The 22,969-nt window shown below is 45.6% G+C and overlaps 1 protein-coding gene across 1 annotated transcript; it reads right to left on the bottom strand.

Moving 5' to 3' along the window:
- Positions 1 to 1,300: 1,300 nt before the first annotated feature.
- Positions 1,301 to 21,756, bottom strand: Tmem248 (transmembrane protein 248). Its single transcript, XM_076923047.1, has 7 exons — positions 21,500 to 21,756; positions 14,725 to 14,902; positions 12,536 to 12,821; positions 7,569 to 7,719; positions 6,326 to 6,509; positions 4,477 to 4,620; positions 1,301 to 3,692 (listed from the first exon to the last, which is right to left on the bottom strand). The coding sequence occupies exons 2-7, from the start codon at positions 14,890 to 14,892 to the stop codon at positions 3,672 to 3,674; spliced, it is 954 nt and encodes a 317-aa protein (XP_076779162.1). The 5' UTR covers positions 14,893 to 14,902; positions 21,500 to 21,756; the 3' UTR covers positions 1,301 to 3,671.
- Positions 21,757 to 22,969: the final 1,213 nt, after the last annotated feature.

The raw sequence follows: 22,969 nt of genomic DNA, 5'->3' as shown, positions 1-22,969 counted from the left end.
GCACTTGGGAGGCAGAGGCAGCCAGATAGATTTCTGAGTTCGAGGCCAGCCTGGTCTACAGAGTGAGTTCCAGGACAGCCAAGACTATACAAAGAAACCCTGTCTCAAAAAACCAAAAAAAAAAAAAAAAAAAAAGTTGTCCTAACTTCCATTTATACAGCAGTACACACGAACCCATACACACATGGGATGCAGGATAGCACAGCTTTATTCTCAGCACTCGGGTCAGGGATCCCATCTCTGATTTGGCAGCCAGTCTCATCTCCTCAGAAAGCTCCAGCCAGCTGGGGCTTTGTAGTGACACTTATCTCCAAAATAAATAAATAATGGGGGGAAAAAAGAGACAAGAATTGTGTAGCTCAGCCTGGCCTTGAACCGGGCCCTTCCTGCCTCGATGGCGTCAGTACTAAGGCCACAAAGTATGCCGTGTGCCCACAATGAGCTCAGTCACATCTCTGGTAATCCTTGTTTTTCTGAGTGAGGGAACTTAAATCACAATACCTCACAAGTCAGCTCTACAGCAGGATCGCATTATACTGCAGAGGGGGTGTGTGCTTATTCTCCAAGACAGTCTCTTGAGATGGGGTGAACACGTAAGACAGTGAGGAGCGCAGAGCACTCCAAGTGCCGGGTTCCAACAGAAAGGAAGTGAAGGAGGGATAGACGAGACTGACACCCACATGACTGCAACCTGACCTGCAGAGACTACAGTGGGCTGCTGTCCACCCCCCGCTCCCAAAACTGTATGTGTGCACACTCAGAGGCTAAAAGAGGGCATCTAATCCCAGGAGCTGGAGTTAGAGCTGTGAGCCCAATGTGGGTGCTAGGAATTGAACTCCGGTCCTATGGAAAGTGAGCTCTTAAGCACTGAGCTGTCTCCAGCCATAGCCTGCTGCTAATGGTGGCTGAGGGCACACAAAGGATTTATAGGTAATTGGCCAGGGCATCCTTAACCTCTGCTGGTTCATTGGGTGTGTATCCTGTACACTGAGAATAGAATCCAGAACTCTACTGCTTACTTAGCTGTGCCCTCAGCTGCTCACTAGGATGTTCTAGGTCAGCCCTGGCTCTTTCTAAGGCCTGGTAGAGTTTGGGTCAGGTCCATGGTCTCACACAAAGTTTTACACTCTGTACAAAGACCCATGGATTTGTTGAGGCCACCTTAGTAGGAAACACTGGCCACCCTTCGTCTTCATGTCAGGAGATACTTCAAAAAATCAGCCTGCAAAACCCTGGAAGTGCTCCTTGCCTAACACTTTTGTTTAAGGCTCCTCAGGCTGGAGGAAAGACGACAAACCCAGTAAATCCAGATGTTTTATTCTGTAAAGCATATGCACATACTTCAAACACAGAAAATCAATGAGGGAGGGACGCCATCACAGATCAGCTAGTGACCATCATGCAGCAAGGGACGGGAGATGGATCTGCTGCCCGAGTCCCACAGTGCCTGCAGGAGGGTCAAAACACAGGAGGCTGGGTTCCTATGCACTGCCAAGAACACAACAGAAATACCAGGTTCCAAACGATGAGAACTTACACATAGAATCAAAAACTGATTCAAGTCATACCATACGGTGAAAGAAAAGGAAAGAGATCAATATGATCCGAAACAACCATTTCCCAGGAAGTCACTGACTTCTGACTATACCCCCACACCTGAGGACAAGTCAGTGCTGCTGGGGTCAGAGGTCACTGGTAGCCCACTCTGACATTCCATTTCTGAGGTTAACCAGCAAGGAGCAGCTGAGAACAAGGCCCAGATGTGTCTGTAGTCCCCTAAACTTCAGCCCACAACCTCCTTCCCCAGCCATCCTCCCTCTGTCTACCTGCTATGGTGAATATTTGGGTTTTAAAGTATATATCTGGCCTCAGGATGTCCCAAGCATTTTGGGGACTTCCTCTCCCCAGGTCTTGTGGTGTTCCTCCTTCCCATCCTCTACAGATCCCAGCCACTGCCTGTCATTAACACAAGGATGATGACGAGGAACATAGCGAACACACCAATAAATGTGATTCTTCTCGTGTCTTACTCTGCTGGGACTTATTACTCAGTAGCAGCTTAATCAGAAGCCTGACGTCCTGACGTCACACTTACACCAGCCACGCCACATGGGCTTTCTCCATCCTGCCTAACAAGGGTCTCAAAGTCTCTGAGACCAAATTAAATTCACACATCAGCCACCTTATAAGCAACTCACCTCTGCTTTAAAAAATACTAGTGCATCATCACAGAACTACAATGATTATTTTAACAAGCTTCAATTTAGAACAAAAAAACAAAAGTATTGTTTTCCATCTAAGAATGCCTGGGATAAAATTCTCTAGGCCAGTTAAGTTTCAGAATATAGCAAGTTAACTCCAATTGAGACAGATCTACAGTTACGGGACAAAAGTACTGACATACCTAAATAGCTTTGTTTTCCTTTGAGAGATAGGGGATGAGTATGTGGCCCAGTCTGGCCTTGAACTTGAGATTCTCCTGCCTCAGCCTCCAGAGGGCTGCTCTTACATGCATTCATCCTCACACCTAACAAGTCTGGAACACTGCTTGAGAGAACACTGCATGGGGATTGTTAAGGCAAGGTGTTGATAGAAAAACATTGAAAATACAAATAACAGGTGGAAGGGATCATGAATGATTTTTGTAAGCGGAATATGAGAGGGCACTGGGACAGAGGAACCAGAGGGTCACAACCGTCCTAAGGAAAATGCTTCTGGCTTTGACTAGCAAGCCATCAGAGCCTCATGCCTTCTTCCTTCAGATCTCCCCAGCGTCGGTTTCACATTATATATCTATAATGGTCATTCTCCTTCTGGAGATGTGTGATGTACAAAAATGAATGCAAAAAAAAAATTAAGAAAATTTATCTCCTTTTCTAAAAGAAAAAACAAGAGCAAGCCCTGCTTGTGAGCATCAGAGCAACCCACCATCTCTTCTGCTAGGTGGAGTTAGTCGGCTTGCACAGTACTCCACAGCTACTTCTCAAGCCAGGAACTTCCCTATCAGGAGCACACAGGAGCAGAGCTGTTCCTAGCTGCCAGTGTAGAAATGAAATTCTGATCTTCAGTACAGAAATGACGTGGGTGCATGACCGCTCTTTCACCTGGGAGAGACAAGCATGTCTGTCCTAACCAGGGAATAGTAAATTGCAACTTTTTTTTTCTCTTTAAAAAAAAAGTTTCCTTGCAAGCAAACAGAAGGAATTACTGCTGTCACTATATGGTCATTGAGCCACAGGAGAAAGAGTGGCTTCTGAAATGCAGTGTCCTGACAAAGGTGCAAACAGCTTCCAACACTCAACACACCAGTCTGAAACAAGAACCACAGCAAACCTTGGCCCCACTGGCGCTGGAACACGACCTGCTCAACTCTGGCAAGATCCCCACATCCCCCTGGCACTACATGGAAGAACCCCATGTCCGTGCCCTCCTGCCCCTCAATGAGGGTGACGAGTTCAGGCTGCATCCAGGGCAAAGCACGTGCATCACAGGACCAATTTCCAGATCAATGTTTATAAATATGTACAAATCAGTTACAGGCACTTGAAATGTCTTTGGCTGGATTAACCCAACATTGCAAGATCGTGTATTCACAGAGTGGCCAGGCCCTGGCCGATTCAGCAGGCAATGATCATGGTTCTTGGTCTCTCAGAAAATGGGGAGCAGTGGGATTAGGCATCAGCCAAAGCCACCTAGAAAAGAGCAAGCAGACAAGTGAGTCAACTAGGGAACCACTGGGACCCAGAGCACCACCACAAGGTCACGCTGACTATCAACGCCTGTTACCTTTTGGCAAGGGAATTAGTAAGACTTTAAGGAAACTACCTCACCTCGGAGAAGAGTGAGCAAAACCCTAAGTCTATAAGCAGTTCCAACCTGCAAAACCACGTATGCTATGCTTGGAGAGCTAACCTGTCATTCACTCACTCATTCTGGAGACAGCTCTTGCTGGCTTGGAACACTCGATCTATGTGGACTGGCTTTGGACTAATTGATTGCTTTGCCATTGCCTCCTGAGAACAGAATTAAAGGTGTGTGCCACCATTCCTAACCTTGGATTTGTTTTTTGTTTTTTTTTTTTTGAGACAAGAATTCAGGTAGCCTAGGCTGACAAACTCACTATGAGCTGAGGATGACTTTAAACTCCTGATCCTCCTGCCTTGATCTCCCAAGTACTGGGATTACAGGCGTGTACCATGTCTGGTTTACAAAGTGCTGCAGACTGAGCCCATGGCCTTATGCTTGAAAGACATGCACTGTACTAACCAAGCCACATCCCTAACCACTAGTTAACTGGTCCTGATGACTGCTGCATGACTCGTGTGTTGAAGGAAGGACTGGGGGTAAAAGGCATGAGGGACATGAACTCTCCATCAGAGATTATTCCAGAACAGCTATCATCAAGTCCAGACTTTTTTTTTTTTTTTTTTGAGAAAGGCCTGTTGGCAGAGCCAGCCAGATCCACCCACTACTCACCTTCTCAGGGCAGAATTCAGGATTGCTCTGCCGCAGTTTGCTGGGTCTGCCTTTGATAACTGCATAGCAGAACATCGTTATCACCATCACGAAAAGGAAGTAACTGGTGTGCATGAGGTGCAGGTTTATTAATGAGCGGTCGTCCTGAAGAACAGAGGAAGCCAGACATGCATTCCATCACTGACATTCCAACAGCAGCTCCATGCCTGCAGCAAGGCCATGCCTCTGTGGTGCTCAGACTTGAACCCATGGCCTCACACACAACAGACTATCACTGAGCTCCATCCCCAGTCCCTCACAGTGATTCTTAAGTCTGAACAGGCAGTCTCTCCATGTGTCTCCAAAGCTGCCCGACTAGTTGTCATTATGTGAAGACATGGGACTTCCATGCAAGGGGAGCTGCCCGGCACTCCAGAGTCCTGCTCTGCTCTGACATGTCCTCTTGATCCCACAAGGCAGCTGGTCCACTGGACAGCTGGCACACCCTACCAGAGACAGCATCCTTTTTCCTTCGGTATTCATTATGTCCTGGCAGGAAGGGGCACAGGCTAGCCTCATTCCTGAGATCTCATATGTAACCACAGTAGAGGACCTTGGGAGAGACCTTGGCTACCTTCCATTACCTTCTCTTGACCCAGTGCTCAGGGCCCGTTTTAGAGTCTCACTCTTGAGTACAGTTTGACCTGGAACTCACTATGTAGCACAGGCTGGCCTGGAACTCATCTTGCTTCAGCTCCCAAGTGCCAGAATCTGAGTAATATATAGACCAGACCAGTCTTCTTTAAGACTTACTTTTACATATGTGTGTGTGCCATGTATGCAGGGCCTGTGGAAGCCAGGAGTGCACCAGGTCCTCAGGAGCTGAGGTTACAGGTGCTGTGCATTGCCTGAGGTAGGTGAACTCTGGTCCCCTGCAAGAGCAAGTGCTCCGAACTGCAGAACCATCTCTCTAGCCCCAGACCAGTGAGTGCATGAATGCTTCATCAACCACCTTACAAGGCAGTCAGGGCCCTGCTGAAGGAGACAGCTGAGCACTATGGCTGAGCAGGGAAGGCTCTGGAATCTGACCTCTGTCCATCATGCAGCCTTCCCTTCAACCCCACACTAGCAGCTCACTGGCTGCCAACATCCGTAACTGAACAGAAACTGAAAAAGGGATAGTCCAGGGAAAAAGAAATAGAAACCCATAGAGCACACTCAGGAAGGAAGCAAGGGTAAAAGTCACCAGTGTGGCAGGCTGTACCCACAGACTGCAGCAGTGACTGCTTCCTCTTTCCTCTGAGGTTAAATGCTATGTAGGCCCCACTATCAAGACAAATACACATTCTAGACCAGGCATGGTGACACAAGCCTATAGTCCCAGCACTTGAGAAGCCAAAGTAAGTGGATCACAACTCCCAGGCCTGCCTGAGCTACATGGTAAGACACTGTGTAAAAAGAGGAGAAACAAACAATGATTTGCCTCTTCTATGAACTTCCACCCTTTTTGTACCTTGACCAGCACTGACTATTGCTAACATTGACATTAAACAGATACTCTGCATGTAAGGCCTCACAGGATCTCACAATGACCCCTATAGGTTACAAATACAACAGATCTTAACATAAAACTGCTGCTTTAAAAAAACACAAAATTAAGGAACAAGGCTTTTCTAAACCACAAAGGTACCAAGATGTCCACAGCTCTACTGTCTAGTCTCCCAAACCAAGTGGAAATCTTCAATGACCAAGGCTGAGCTAACCCAAGATGTAACATTCATACACTCACAGCTCCGGGATGTACGTGTAAACACACACACATACACACACACACAGTCACAGACACACAACAAGGACTTGTTTCACTTACATCTGGAACAATAACGGTGAGTTTGGGATTTAAAGCATGGTAGACTTTCCCGATGGCACCCTTATAACACCAGAAAGGATTGTAGTCTTGAGCATATTTTGTGTTGGCATCTCTGGCAGTTGTGAAGATCTTGTACCAGAGTGTGGCGTTGCTGTATGTGTCGGGGACACAGTGAGGTGGCTGGCTGTAAGGGAGAGGAAGAGACCAGCTCGGTGACCTGAAACATTTATTTGGACTCCCTCCACACAGCACCGGGCAACACTGAACAGAGCAACATGAGGAAAGGAGAGAGAAGACATTTGGAACAATTCCCATGCTCCTCTGGGACAGATACCATTATGTTTTGAGACAGGATCTCAATACATACCAGAGGTTGGCCTACGAGTGCCTAGAATTGCAGGTGTGAACCAACACATCAAACTTCTATGGTGGGTTTTGTTTTAAATACACACATAAGGCATAGGACTGGACACCTCTAATCCCAGAAGTCCAGAGTGAGGCAGGGTAATCAGCAGCAATTCTAAGCCAACCTCTGCTCTATACTGCTTGAGACCAACTTAGATTACATGAGACTATCTCAAAACAAATCCCCAAAAAAACTAAAAACAAAAATAACTGTACTCATGTATATATCCCCTACAAATATACACAATTTAAAGTAATGAAAATGAATCTTTAAAAAATATAAAAGAAAACATAATTTCTGGGTCACAGAGATGAGGAGAACCTTTACCTTTAGGCACCTTTAATTACAGGTCACTCTGGCAGGGGACCTGGCTCTTCCTTGTCCAATACATGATTCCTTTAGTAGAAAAGGTAACTGGAGAGCGGCCACAGCATCACTACCCGACTGAAGCGCTAGCTTGGGGGCAGGATTCTTTCTGGTTTTGTTTTGTTGAGACAAGGCTAGCCTTGACCTCCTGATCCTCCCATCTCCACCCTTCCAGTGCTGGGACTACAGGTGTACTTCACATGCCCAGTTTATTCTGTGAAATGGAACCCAAGATTTCATGAATGCTAAGCAAAGACTCTACCAACTGAGCTACAACTGGCACATCTGTTTATGGAGAAATTAGACCTTCAAATTAAATTAAATAATCCCTGAAGCCAGCAAGATGGCTCAGAAGGTAAAGGTGCTTGCCGCCAAGCCTAACAACCTGAGTTCAGTCCCTAGAACCCACACAGGAGAGAACTGACTCCTGCCAGTAGTCGTCTTGGCCTCCAAAATGTGTAGGACACTTACACAGTGACAGGGAAGACTCCAGGGGCAGCTGTGAGGGTCATGCACGCTGTGAATACCACCTGCTCACAGTGGCCATGAAGGGCACAGTCATCGGCGTTCCAGGCAGCAGGCAGGGTGAAGGTGATGTTGACCTCCTCATGGGCTTCCCTACCTGTGAAAGAATTAGCAGTTTATTGGTGGACACAGGCAAAAATTTATAGACTGTTTACTGGTATTCAATTAAGTCTGAAGGCAAACTCAACAGGCACTGACTGGCCTCATACCCACCCTATGGGATTTCTGAAAGCCACAGTCCTGATCTGTGAGGCCCACCAGACTAGTCAAGCCACAAAGTAGTTCACAAAAGGCTTTTCAGTTGGGGGATAGGGAGCCATGCCAGAGCCCAGGCAGAACAGAGTTGGACAGTGTGAGTGGAGTGATTTTCCACACCAATGATACTTCACTCAGAATCTACCATTACCCCATGGATGTGCCTCAAGCCTCTCTGCACACACACAAGGAGAAGCAGAGGGTCACCGGACTTAGGGACGGTCTTGGGACTACAGAGTGAAGCTTGCACTAAATTAAGATGTTCTAAGGTCATAAGGAGAAAAGGGTGTTTGCTTCCTGAAACTCACAGGAGTGATTTGTATTCTTACCATGGTGGCTCAAACTGTCCACTCTTAACAGTCAAAGGCAACAGGCATCTTGAGGACTTGACTACCCAAAGGCTTTTGGGAACCAAAAGTTAGGCCCCACCCCAAAGTCCAGCCAGCCCTTAGAATGAACAAAGGCTTTCCAGATTTTCCCAGCTTCCTTTCATGTCTTCGTACACCACTGAACTACTGTGCCCAGGCCTAGCACATACAAGTAGGCATGGCCATAATCCATGCTACTTACTGTTTGTATTATTTAGCGTGATGGTTTGAATGAGAACGGTCCCCACAGGCTCAAATGTTTGAATACTAGTCCCCAATTGGTGCAACTATTTGGGGAGGATTATGATGTGTGGCCTTGTGGAAGAGGTCTGTCCTGGAGCCAGGCATGCATGCCTTTAATCCCAGCACTTGAGAAGCAGAGGCAGATGAATCTTTGATTGCAGTTCTGAGTTTGAGGTCAGCCTGGCCTACAGAGCAAGATCCAAAACAGCTAAGGCTACACCGAGAAGCACTACTGGGGGAGTTGGTGGGGAGGGGAGCCTCTGCCATTCCCAGTGAGCTCACTGCCTCCTGCTGTGGGCTAAGAGGTAAGCTCTCCGCTGCTCCAGCACCTGCAGCCATGCCTTTGTCCAACCATCAGCTAATATAAACTCAAGCCTCTAGGACAATTAGCCCAATTTAACTTCGAGTTGCTTTGTTCATGGTGCCTTAACACAGCAATAGAAAAATAAGTGAGACATTTAACAAGCCCCTAATTAGCATCTGAAGCACTTACTAAGTGTCAATTCATGATGAACTTTCGGGGTAACCCACCCCCACACATACTGTATGGACTGGCTATGAAGGTATATCCTGTATTAACTGTTAATTGCTGTGCCAGTGGCAGCACCAGGCTGACAGGATATGTAAGTGTTTGTCACTTCCTCACCTGCCCCCAAAGAAAGGCAAGCTGCCAAGGGGGAAGAATCTCCCACTATGCTAATAGCTTTTTTATATCAGAAATAAATGTGTCATTTGAGCAATAAAGTACTGGCAGCTGAAGCTGGGGCAGAAGAAAAGAAGACAGGAGAGGGAGACAGAGGAATGGAGGCAGAACAGGAGCAGGGCAGAGAGGTAGAGCAGAGAGAAAGCCACAGGGAAAGACAAGATGGCAGAGAAGTCGGGTTGAGTTAGAGGGATTGCCCCAGCAAAAAGGCCAGCAGCCTTATACTATACAGATGTCTCCGTGTCTTTACTATTAAATCACAAGCTGAGACCCCAGAAAGTCCTGTAATAATGAGCCGTCTAATAAGCTTTCCACTACTGTGATAAAACACTATAACCAAAAGCAACCTGGGGAGGAAAGGGTTGGTTTGTTTGTACCTCTCAGGTCATATACATTGCTTTGGAAGTCATGCCAGGACCTCAACCAAGGTAGGAACCTGGAGGAGGCAGGAGCTAACGCAGGAATCATGGAAGAGCGATACTTACTGGCTTGCTTTCCATGGCTTGCTCATTTATAATACCCAGGCTCACCCAGTCCAGGGTAATGCCACCCATAATACGCTGGTATTCTCCCACATCAATCATCAAAAACACACACCCCCCACAGGCTTAACCACAGGCCAATCTAGTGGGAGTATATTCTCAACTGATGTTTCCTCTTGCCAGATGACTCTAGTTTGTATCAAGCTGACGTAAAACTAGGCAGCATATGAACTTTGGTTTATCTTTTTTAGTACTGGGACCTAAACCCAGGGCATTACACGTGCTAGGCAACCCTTTACCCAATGAGTTACAACCCCAGCCTGATTCCTGTTATTTTCGCCTCTTCTATAATCCCCAAATTTCAAGGCTGGAGGCATCAGGTCTGAGGCTATTTCTAGTTCTTCCTAGAAGCTAGCACACTGCTAAATAAACTGTGGACATTTAAAACTGTGCAGACCTAGGGCTGAAGAGATGGCTCAGTGGTTAAGAGGACCTTAGAATCAATTCAAAGCACTACATAGCAGCTCACAACTGTCTAAAACACTAGTCCCAAGGGGATCCTGTGCTTTCTGGCCTCCATGGCACCAAGCATATACATGGTACATTAGCCATACATACAAGCAGGCAATATACAATACATATAACATACTTAATTAATTAATTTTAAATTAAAAAAAAAAAGTTCAGGCCTGAGAGAGCAGTTTTTCCCATGCATGAGGCCCTGGTTCAGATTCCAGCATCACAAACAACAGTAAATAATAACCTGTATGACAGCTCAGCAGCTCAAGAAAAATAAGCCTGATGATGAAGTTTGGGACACAGGACTGAGGTACATATTTTACACATCAAAGCAGACATGGCCTTCAGGTCCTCCCAGCATCCTTGAACCCTACCTGGCATGCCCTACCCCTCCTTATATAATCCAGACATTCTGGTCTCCTCTTCTTTCTCTTGGAGTGTACATACACTTTCTCTCTCTTTTTCTTCTTACCTCCCACTTCCCAAGGTGACTCCTCAGGCCTCAGTCCTTAGGGCCATTGAACTCACCTTGAGAGCAGCTTCCCAATAAACTTGCCTTTAATATAATCTAATCTGCCGGGCAGTGGTGGCGCACGCCTTTAATCCCAACACTTGGGAGGCAGAGGCAGGCAGGCGGATTTCTGAGTTCGAGGCCAGCCTGGTCTACAGAGTGAGTTCCAGGACAGCCAAGGCTAACAGAGAAACCCTGTCTTGAAAAACCAATATATATATATATATATATATATATATATATATATATATATATATATATATATATATTCATTCTAATCTGACTTGAATTGTCTCATTTCACCAGTAGAGAAACAACCTATCAGATGACCTAAGATTAATCCTACCTATATTTACAAACATTTCTATGAACAGGTATACTGCTTGTGCACCCCCACACAAACCCCAGCACAATACACCTATTCATAGATGTCTGTAAATACACTCACTGTCTTGAACAACACAAGAATGGAGTGCTGACTCCACAATCAAAAAACTGAGTGTAATTCTTGCCTCCCCAGACTTAAATTTAACAACCAATTTAGCTCTATGTGATTGGAACTTACTAACAACTTTAACAGTCAATTAACACATATTCATTCCTGTATCATAAACAGGGAAAAATACACAGCAGCAAAATCACTGCTTTCTGCTGTGTGCCCCTGACATTACAGATGAACTGCTCACACAGTGACTTAGCATGTTGTAAGTGGACACTCGCTATGTGACCCCAATGCAATCAAAAAGAGTCTACAAAACTATCACAGTAAGACAGTGTGAGATGTTATGCTTCTAAGATGTCTTCATTGTTTTTATTTGTAGTGTGTGCTGGCCTCAAACTCAGTACTGACAACCCTGAACTTATTATGACCCTCCTGCTTCTACCTCATGACCACCACGAGCTTTTCTAGTTCTCTGGTTTTTGTTTTGTTTTTTTGTTTGCGACAAAGTCTTAATATGTAGCCCTAGCTGTCCTAGAACTTGCTATGTAGACCACCAGATGACCTCAAACTTGCATAGATCCCCCTGAACCTGTCTCTTGAGTGCTGGGATTAAAGGCATGTGCCACCAGCTTTTCTGTTTACTTTTGAGGCAGAGCCCGAAACTCACAATCCTATTACTTTCCTCCCACATGCTGGGATGATCACTATGGACCACTGCCAAGCCTGGCCTCGGGGCGTTATGACCTAATAGGCATCCCTGCACTTTTTTGCTTCACTTCTCTTGGAGAGCTGGCTCAGCAGTAAGAGCAGAGGCCCTCTGGCCGAGGACCAGAGTTCAGTTCTTAGCACTCACACGGCAGCTCACAATCCTCTGTAACTACAGATCCACGGGATCTAAAGCTCTTCTCATGTTGGCAGGCACCAAGAACACACACAGCACATACATCCATGCAAAACATTCATATACACAAAATAAAAGTTTTTAATAATAAAAGTTCAAGTATAAATGGACCTGAGCAAGTAAAACCTATGTTGGTCAAAGGTCAAATATACTGAGGCCAGAAACAGAGCCCACACTTCCAGCTTCTCTCCCCTCCCACTCCGCCTCTCCCAGTGCTGCAGAGAAACCCAGGGCCTCACACACAAGCCCAGTGCTCTAGCAATGAGCTGTGTCTCCAGCTGCATCAGTCCTGACTCTTGACCAGCTTTTATGAAGAGACTGTGTATGATACCTGAAGACCCGACTGAGTGTAGACGCCCAGCAACCAGTCCTTCTTGACTTCATGAAGTCCAAGTCTCAAGAGGAGAAACAGCAGAAACACAGAACAGAACACGGAACCTATCTCAGCTGCTGCCTCAGAACTCTGAAAGGAAAGTAGCTGGCACACACCTGACAATCCAACCTGATGTCCAAGGATAGTGGAGTACAGGTGTGTGACATTTCGAGAGTACCCTCCAAAGGGCTTGAGAGGGTCCAAGGTCAAGGTAATGGCCACTGAAATATTGATGGGGCCTGACTCCTCCAGGGACTGGGGCGGCTGGGTGGATGATCTGGCCTGCCCGATGGTCATGGTGCTCTCAGGTGTGGTGGTATCATTGGAGAGATGCTTCAGTGTCTCGTTTTCTGATACACATAAGTCCAAATCATTAAACCGGAGCAGGAAGGTATTCCAATCCTTCAGCAAAATAAAACAGAGAGAAGATATGAAGTCCCAGCATCTCCAAGGCAGAAACAGCCGTGACCTCGGACTGCTACACAGCACAGGAGGAAAAGAATGAAATGAGGCTGACGGGCTCAAGCACCTGTAGAACACATGCTATAACTATGTTAGCCCTGGTAACCTGCACACTCCACAGTGGAGAATTCAGCATATTGTAAATTAAGAAAAAAATCAACTTGGCTCAAGATCAAACTCAAAAAGGGACCTTGAGGGGCTGGAGAGCTAGCTTGGTGGAGAGACTGCCATTCCAGAGATTGCCAGCACCCACATGGCAGTTAACACTAACTGTAACTCCAGTTCCAAGGGACCTGACACCCTCTTTCTGGCACTTCCCACACATAGTGCACAGACATAAAATGGGAGCAAAACCTCCATACACATAAAAGTAAATAAATGCAAAACAAAAAGGTCGAGGGCTGTCACGATGACTCCGTGTTTAAGAACACTTGCTACTCTTACAGGGAAACCAAGTTTGGTTCCCAGCACCCATGTGGTGGCTCACAGCCATCTGTAACTCCAGTGTCAGAGTCTTCGTATCCCTTTTGTGCTCCTGGGGCACATAGTGCACATATTTACATGCAGGCAAACACCCAGACATAGACACTAAAAATTTTACAAAAAAATCAGTCGGTCAGAGGGGGTGCACACACAGGTGGATCCCTGAGTTCCGGCACAGCCAGGGCTACACAGAGAAATCCTGCTTTAAAGAAAAAAAGGGGGCAGAGGATCTTGAACAAAAGTGGTGACACATTAAAATCACTAATTCTCATTTATTTTATAACTTGTTTTAAGATTTATGTATTTATATTAATATATGGGTATTTGTCTACATGTATGGCTGTGTACCACATGCATGCCTAAAACCTTGCAACTGTCTGTAACTCCAATTACAGGGAATCCAACACTGTCTTCTGGCCTCTGAGGACACTGCAAGCATGAGGACACAGACACACATGCAGGCAAACCATGCATCTATATTTAAATAAATAAATACATAAATAAAATGTATGGTGGTGCAAACATTTAATCCCAGCACTTAGGAGCCAGAAATCAGCCTGATCTGTAGAGTATCCAACAGGCAGGGCTGCATAGTGAGACTATGTAAATAAATCAGTAATACACCAATTAGAAATATAATAAAGAAAAAGAACTACACTGGAAATAAAAATGTCCTTTACTTCTCTTTAGGACCTAGGACTCTTACTCAATATTTTAGGTTAGCACATAAGGCCATAGGTTTGTCACCACATCTCCATGATGCACATTTCCCCTTCTCCGTGCCCACTCAACAATCTCTCTTCAGACTCTTTTGAAACACACTCTTACTACATGGCCCAGGATAGCTTTGAACTCACACTCTTTCTGCTTCCGTCTCCCCAGTGCTGGGATCACAGGCATGGACAACCATACGCAGTGTTTGTTTGTTTTATAAATACACTCTCCCAAATGCATGTTTCTCTACATAAAACTGATAGCATTACTTAAAACAACTAGGCATTCCCTAGCCAGTCACAGAAAAAAAAAAAAAAGACAGGAAATTCTATATAAATATGTATCTCTTGCTGACTTATCTACTATCTGTGTGCCCTTGAATGACAGAGCCAAGAGGATAGAGTTCAAAGCCAGCTTGGGCTTTAGGAGACCTTGTCTCAGAAAGAACTGTCCAGATGTAGTTGTACACAACACATTCAGCATCCCAGCATTCAGGAGGCTGAGGCAGGAAGATCACATCAGGTTCCAGGTCAGCCAATAGCCTGCAGTACAGAGTGAGACCTCAAATATAAAAAGAGCTGTCCTTCCTCTACCCACTCCTCTACAAGGTCCAACCAGCACAAGTAGACATTAGGAGTATACTGACCTCAGCCATTTCTGGGGACTTGATCTCCTTGATCTTGAAGAAATAGCCCAGGGTGAGGAAGGCGATGGCCATGGCGCTGACACTGATCATAAACACCACTAGCGGCGGCCGGCTGCTGATGTACAGCTTCAGGTTCTCCAGGGGGCTGACACTGAACATGCTTCTCATCAGCGGCAACCTGCAACACAGTCAGCACAGGAGTGACTGGTGGCCTGTCTGCTCTGAGCTGTAGCACTCACTTTAGTCTCCTATCATGGTACTGTGGAACAAAGGCTGAATCCGAGAAAATGTCCACACGGTGAGTTCATTCCAAAGACTAGAAGAGCCAGGCATGGTGGTGCATACCTGTGACTCCAGGAAGTAGAAGATTAGGAGTCAAAGTTCATCCTCAGCTCTGGGCAAAGCCAGCCTAAACTGTATAAAAGAGTCTTTCTAAGAAAATAAAAACGTATTTTTAAAAAAGGAAAAGAAAGTAGAGGGGAAGGGTGGAGCTGTTAGCTCATTGGTACGTGCTTACCCAGAATACACAGGGCCCTGGGTCCCATAACCAGCACTGTGTAAAACAGGGAGGAACACATGTATAAGGCCAGCACTTGAGAGAGAGACAGAGAGAAAAGGATCATGAGTCCAAGTTTATCCTTGGCCACATATTGACCAGGCTGGGCTACAGGAGACTGTCTCTCAAGTGCTCTATCACTGAGCTACATCCCCAGCCCCCACTGCTCCTGACTCTAGCCGAGCTGTCTGCGACCTCTCTTGGATGTCTATAGATAGTCACAGTTTGAGAACAAGAGCATCAGCAGTACTTTTCTCCTTTTTCCTACTTCAATGAAACATCAGTAGCAGTTGCTGTAATAAAATGCTTGCCTCACTTCTGAGTTTAACAAAAATGTTTTGCAATGTTTCACTATTAAATTTGGAACTCAACACAGGCTTCTGATGAGAAGTGTGCTGGTCAGAGTTTTATGTCAACTTGACACAAGCTGCAGTTCTTTTAGAAGAAGGAGACTCAAATGAAAAAATGCCCCCATTCCACTGGCCAGTGAGCAAACCTGTGGTGTTTTCTTGATTGATGATTGATGTGGGAGGGCCCAGCTCACTCTGGGCAGTGCCACCCCTGGGCTGGTGGTCCTAGGTGCTATAAGAAAGCAGGCTGAGCAAGCTATAAAGAGCAGGCCAGTAAGCAGCACCCCTCCAGGGCCTCTGCATCAGCTCCTGCCTCCAGCTTCCTGACTTGTTTGAGTTCCTTCAATGCTCTGGAAGTGGATGCCAAATAAGCTTGCTTTTTTGTTAACGGTGTTTTATCACAACATCAGAAGACTTCTCGAGAGTGAGGAAGTACTTAATTCTTTCTTAGAAGTTTACAAAAGATTTTCACTATACATTTTGTTTTTTGTTTTTGTTTTTTTTTAATGAGGGAAAAGGTTGAGACAGGATCTCCTGTATTCTAAGCTGGCCTTGAACCCTGAGCTTCCCACCTCTGTCTCCCAAGTATTGGGATTATAGACATATGTTACCACGTCTGGCTTGGTTTTCTCTTGGTTCTGGGGATTTAACCCAAGGTTATGTTTGCTATGTATCTATTGAATTCAACCAAATACTACATGTCAATGAATTCTTTACATAACTGCAATGTCTAAACAATCAATTTTTGCCTTTTTCTCTGTTAACATAAATAATCTGATTAATCTTTTCCATGCTGATTGCACGGTTTGGATAATTTTGGTATGACTGAGAATTAAAAGAGTTTTGTTTTGATATATGGGGAAGAACACATGCCAAATCACAGAACTATACCCCAGCTCCTGATCAAGACTTTTAAAGCTACTGTCATATTTGCTCCTTTACTCCCAGTTTTTCTATGTATTCATAAATAAGACAAGCTTGTCATTTTGCATAGCTATCTTTTTTCCTTTTTTTTTTTTTTTTTTTTTTTTTAATTCTTGAAACAAGAGCTCCCTGTGTGGCCCAGAGGGCCTGAGACTTCCTATGTGTATCAAGCTGACTCCAGACTCACAAAAATGCACCAGCCTCTGCTTCCCAAGTACTTGATTAAAGGCCTATGCTACCAGGAATAAGAAGCACTTCTACTTCTTAGAAATTGATTGACTTTGGCCAGAAAACTATGAGTCTGCCAAGTATTTGTTTTCTATTTTGAGGAGGCTATCTTAGCTACTTTAACAATTTTAAATGCCTATATGTCTATTTTTTACTTCTGGTGAGTCAAATTTGAGAAAACAGGTATTTTAAGAATTTTCCATTTTATATTGGCTTTTAAACATCACAGCACAGAATTACTTTGTTTTAAGATTTATTTTTATTTATGTGTATCTTTGTATGTTTGTGTGAGTATGTCACCTGTGTGCAGATAACTGTGGAGGCTAGAAAAGCCCATCGGATCCCCTAAAGATGGAGTTCTAGGTGATGTCGCCTGCTCACATAGGCACTGGGACGTGAACACAAATCCTCTGCATGAGGAGCAAGCACTCTGAACCTCTGAGGCATCTCTCCAGCCCTTTATTTGTAGTTTTGTTGTTGTTTTTTAAACTCAGGTTGGACTAGAACTGGCTATGTAGCCAAGGAGGACTTTGAGCTTCAGAAAAAGTCCTGCGTTCACCTCCACATGCTGGTATTTCAGGAATGCACCACCACACCCCATCTATGTAGTGCTGGGGATTGAACCCAGGGCAGCTCAAGGACCACACCTCTGAAACTTTCCAGTTGCCTGGTATTCCCAAACAGTAAATCACTCAAGAGTAGAGAAATAATCTTACCTGTCTCTGCCTCAAAATATCTGACAGCAAATGAAAGATTAGAACCATGTAAGGATAGGGAGAGGCTGACCAAACAGTACTAAGTTACGTCAAGCAGGAGCGAGAAGTTTTAGTGTTCTGTTCTATAGTAAAACTATTCTCAAACAGTATGTAGTCCAGGCCCTGAACTGACTCTCCTGCCTCCACCTTCCAAGCGCTGGGATGGTACGGAGCTAGGAATACAGGGGTACAACTCCATGCCTACACAAAAGCGTTCTCAACAAAATTATCAAGACTCCAAATAACTCACAAAACTCAAAGCCCTTTCTACCATTCACACTCATTTTCTTTTTCTTTTTTTTTTTCTTTTCTTTTCTTTTTTTTTTTTTTTTTTTTTTGGTTTTTCGAGACAGGGCTTTTCTGTGTAGTCCTGGCTGTCCTGAAACTCACTCTGTAGACCAGGCTGGCCCCGAACTCAGAAATCCGCCTGCCTCTGCCTCCCAAGTGCTGGGATTAAAAGGCGTGCGCCACCACAGCCCGACCACACTCATTTTCAAAGAGGAAATTAGAGGCTTGTATGTATGTCTTTATCAGCAAAGAGGTGTAAGAAGGTTTCTGAACCAGTGGCAAACACTTTAATCCCAGCACTCAAGAGGGAGGCAAAGGTAGGCCAATCCCTGTGAATCTGATGCCAGTCTGGTCTACACAGAGTTTCAGGCCAGCCAGGACTACTAAGACTTGCCTTTAAGTTTAAAAAAAAAAAAAAAAAAAAAAAAAAGCCGGGCAGTGGTGGTGCACACCTTTAATCCCAGCACTTGGAAGGCAGAGGCAGACAGATTTCTGAGTTCAAGGCCAGTCTGGTCTACAGAGTGAGTTCCAGGACAGCTACACAGAGAAGCCCTTTCTCGAAAAACAAACACAACAACAACAAAGTTTCTTACTCTTAAGAGTTAAGCCTTACTTTTAAATAAAAATGCAAGCTGGATAGTAGTGGTACACACCTCCCAACACCCAGGAGGCAGAGGCAAGCAGGTCTCTCTGAGTTCAAGCTCAGCCTGGTCGAGAACAAGTTCCAGGATAGCCAGGACTACACAGAGACACCCTGTCTTGAAAAACAAACAAACAAATAAACAAGCAAGCACTGCATTCCATTGGGCACCGGGGGCAGGCACTCTGGCTGGCCTCTTTCCCCTAAGTTCATTCCAACCAGGTGGTAAGAAATGAAGGCTGGGGAATGGCTTCTGAGAAGTCCAAGGACTGAGGGGAGGGACACCAGCTAGAGCCAAACTGTCTTCACAGGCACAGAAGGAAGATGAATACAGGCCACCAGTGTGCTACCTAGGCTACTTCACTGACAAAGCCAAACTGCAGACAACTCGGGCAAAAGGCAGCAACTGTGCAGAAGGTAGCTCCAACAATCCTCAAGTTCTAAGAACACAATTACTTAAAAGGACATAGAACAGCTTTGTGACACTCAACAGAATTAACTGTAGCCCGCCTGTGCTTCTCTGACTGTATTTCTAAAATCCTAATCACGGCTATGAAACAAAAGCTTGACTACTGAGCCGCTTGACTTAGGAATGTTTAAAACAGTTAAATATAAAAATAAAAAACAGTTGTTGAGATCACTCAGGGGTAAAGGTGCTTGACATGCAACCCTAGTGGCTTGAATATGATCCCTGGGACCCACATAAAGATGGGAGGAGAGAGCTGACTTCATATAAGTGTCCTTTGACCTCCATGTGAATACCATGGTGTGCACATACACATATACAAACTAAATACAATAGCCAAAAATTCAGAGAAAAGAAAATTAAAAATGTCAGTAACAATATACAATATAACAATATAAGGTAACAATATAACAATGTAAGGGCTGGAGAGATGGCTCAGTGGTTAAGAGCACTGACTACTCTTCCAGAGGACCTGAGTTCAATTCCCAGCAACCACATGGTGGCTTACAACTATCTGTAATGGGGTGTGATGCCCTCTTCTGGTTTCTGAAGACAGCAACAGGACAGTGTAGTCATATACATAAAATAAATAAATAAATTTAAAACAAACAAAAACTCTCTTCCACAATATATGTCATGCACTGGGCACCATGACAACTGCTTAACACACATTGGATGGGTGTTTTAATCTCTCCAACACTGTTAGGTGGGTATTGGTATTAGTGTCCCTATCTTACGGAAGTGGAAACTGAGTCAAAACAGCTTAGGTAACATACAAGGATACAAGGGACACGAGCGAGATGGACTCTCATTTAATTCACTGTGCTCTCACTCAATACCAGGGCCAGAAAGAGGGCTTCCCGCCAACCAATTCCACATGCCTCGGACACGGCAACTACACCATAACAACAATTAGACAATTAGACAATTGTTGTCTAAGAACAAGTTTTGTGGGATGGAAAGAAGGCTCAGCTGCTCTTCCAGGGCTCCTGGGTAGGGATCCCAATGCCCCAGTGCCGGTTCACAAGCATCTGGGATTACAGGCATGTGCCACCAACTCTGGCCCATCATTCGAACTCTACAGACTTTACATAGTGACCAGAACCATCCTGTAGGCCCACCACCCCTGCACTGTGCTCTATTTCCCCTCTACCCTCCCACCCCTCATCAGGACCAGTTTTCTCTAATGCGCGTGTATACAGAGGAGAGCACTGGACAAGAGAGGAAAGAAGGGTCCAAAGGAAGCATAGAACTGTAAAACCGTTCGCTCCTGAGAATGTTCACACAAGGCAACGACAGAAGCCTGGGAAGATACAAGTTCCAGAACTGTGATATGGCTTCAGTTTATTTCCATGTTAAACCCACATCTCTGGGGTCTCTGCATCCGGAGAACTAAAGCTACATGTCTTACAGTATGTGGAAATCATCCCTTAATTTGTTGAATTAAACTACGAGGACAGGTAAGAAATTAGCCCCCTGTCTCAGTACTGACTAGCTTTGCCACCAGGCTACCACTACTCTGTTTGTGACCAGGGCCTGGTCCCACACAGCTAACACCCCAATATGAGGCTGAGCCAGGAGGGTCACAACTTCAAGCTACACAGAGAGTTAGAGGCCAGCCTGAACTACACAGTGGAACTGTCTTTTAAAAATTTCTATCTTAGCCAGGCTTACTATCCATAGTTGCATGAGACACACACACACACACACACACACACACACACCGTCTCCAGTATTCAGATTAAAACCAAAACACTACCTTTATTATACTATTAAGCCTTGGCAGTGTGGCACACACCTGTATCTCCAAACTACTGAGTCTGAATCAGGAAGATCAATGTTGAAGGGAAGACTTGCCTACATAGGGAAATCCTAGCCAGTCTGGGCTGCATTAAACCCTGTTTTGGATTCATGTAAGATGACAACAAGGACCAATACTCCGTTTTGGGCTTGTGTAGATGAGTGGCTCCCTCTCATCTTCTCTACAGCCGAAGATCGCTCAACACCACACACACAGACACACACACACACACACACACACACACACACACGTACGTGTGGAGTAGGAGAGATGGCTAGGGGGTTTAAGAACAACACCTGCTATTCCAGAGGACCAGAATTAGGTTCTCAGCAACCATATCATCAGGCAGCTAACAATGGCGTGCAACTCTGGTTCTAGGGATACAACGCCCTCTTCTGGAATCGACGACTATTTGGACTCACGTGCACAAACAGACACAACCACATCATTTAAAAAAAAAAAAAAATCAAAACAAGTCATTTTTTTTTTTCCTAAAAATTGCAAAGGACGCTAGCAGTTCCACCCAGCCTTATCCAGCCGACCTAACAAGCCTTGACTCTGGAAGCAAGGCTCCGCAGGCCTCAGGCCTCGGGAGGATGGAGCAGGACGGAGCCAGCTAAATACAGAGGTGAGCGGAGCTGAGGTGGATGGAGGAGACTGCACACCGACCCGACCAGCGCGCCCGCGGGCCTGGGGTTCAGGGTCCCTGGCCCCGGGTCCCGGCCCACGCGCCCACGATCCCGACCCCGACCCTGCCTCCTACTCACCGCCCCACAGACCGGCGGCTCCGCGGACGCCCGCGGCCTGGCCCTGTTCACTCGCGGCGGCGCGCGGCGGGCCCCGGGCTGTCCCGCACCATCCTCTCCGCCGCTCCGGAGACAGCGAGCGGTTCCTCGGGGCCGAAGTGACGACCCGAAGACAGGCCAGAGCGCGCCAACGGGACGCCGGCTCCGCGCGCTGCGAACACCGGGCTTTCCGGGTGAAGGCAGAAAACCACGTCACCACTAACGCCGCCGCGACCTCTGACCCCGCACGCGACGGCGGCGCGGCAGGGACAGAATTGCTCCGGGGCGAGCGGCGGGGGAGAAGCAGGCAGTCTTCGTTTGGCTAAAAGGCAAAGGTATGGGAATGTGAAACTGCCTGAAGTCATTCGCGGATTGCGGTGAGCTTGCTCAGTTCCGTCCCGAAGTACTTCTGCATGTTTTGGTGTGTATGGTGTGAGATAATAAAGAGGACGCGATTTTCGTTTACTTTTGTTGGAGTTTTGTTTTGACACAGGGGTCTCGTGGATTGCAAGAGCTGGCTCCGTGTTCTCTGTTATTGAGCCCAGTGAGGGGCAAACTATGCTGCCCTGCCTGACTTCGAGCAATTGTTGAAAAGGAATAATCTCAAAACTGGGTGTGGTGGCACACAACTGTAATCCCAGCGCTCCGAGGCTGAGGTTTTTTTTTTTTTTTTTTTTTTTTTTTTAAATAAATAAATAAATAAGAATCGGAGTGTCACACAAACACAGCAACAAAATGAAAGTAATCCCACAAGGCAATTCATTCTTGTAAAAAAAAGGGTGTACCATGACCCTAACCACAATAGCAAGTGCACCAAAGCAGATGGTCTGAGCTTTTGCTCAAACTGCATGCCTGCCAATTGCTACCATACTCCCCAGCCACGGTGGAATCTAACCCTCCGGAACCATGAACTAAAATAAACTATGTTTTCCATAAACTACCTTAGTCATGGTGTTTTAGCACACTAATGCAACCCTCCTCTCTGTAGACTGGACTCTAGTTTAGAATCCACTGGATGGGAGCTCTGTCGCCTCTCTGGACAACAGGGCGTTGCTAGTTCTCAGGTAAATCATACAGAAAACCCAAGGCAGTCACAGATCTGTGTCTGCATGTGCACACTCTATGTACCATCCAAAGAATGAGCTACCACTGGTATCCTTTTGGTTTTGAATAAGTGCAAGTAGCAGGTGGAACATGGCAGAAATACACAGTAAAACACCATCAAATTGATGTTTATAAGAACCAGAACTAGGAGACTGGAGAAGCTATTGAGAGGGGTTTTGTTGTTGTTGTTGTTGTTGTTGTTTTGTTTTTTGGGTTTTTTTTTTGTAGAGGGTCTTCTGTATTCTTTATAATGAGCTGACTGCCAACAGTTATTGTTGTTATTTTTAATTTAGTACCGATAATCTAACAAATATTGTAGTGGTTTGAATGAAAATGGCCCCCTTATGT

This window comes from Arvicanthis niloticus, chromosome 24 (genome assembly GCF_011762505.2).
Source record: "Arvicanthis niloticus isolate mArvNil1 chromosome 24, mArvNil1.pat.X, whole genome shotgun sequence".
Classification (NCBI taxonomy): domain Eukaryota; kingdom Metazoa; phylum Chordata; class Mammalia; order Rodentia; family Muridae; genus Arvicanthis; species Arvicanthis niloticus.
Note: the sequence above shows the minus strand (reverse complement) of the source record. Positions and strands in the feature narration are given on the sequence as shown.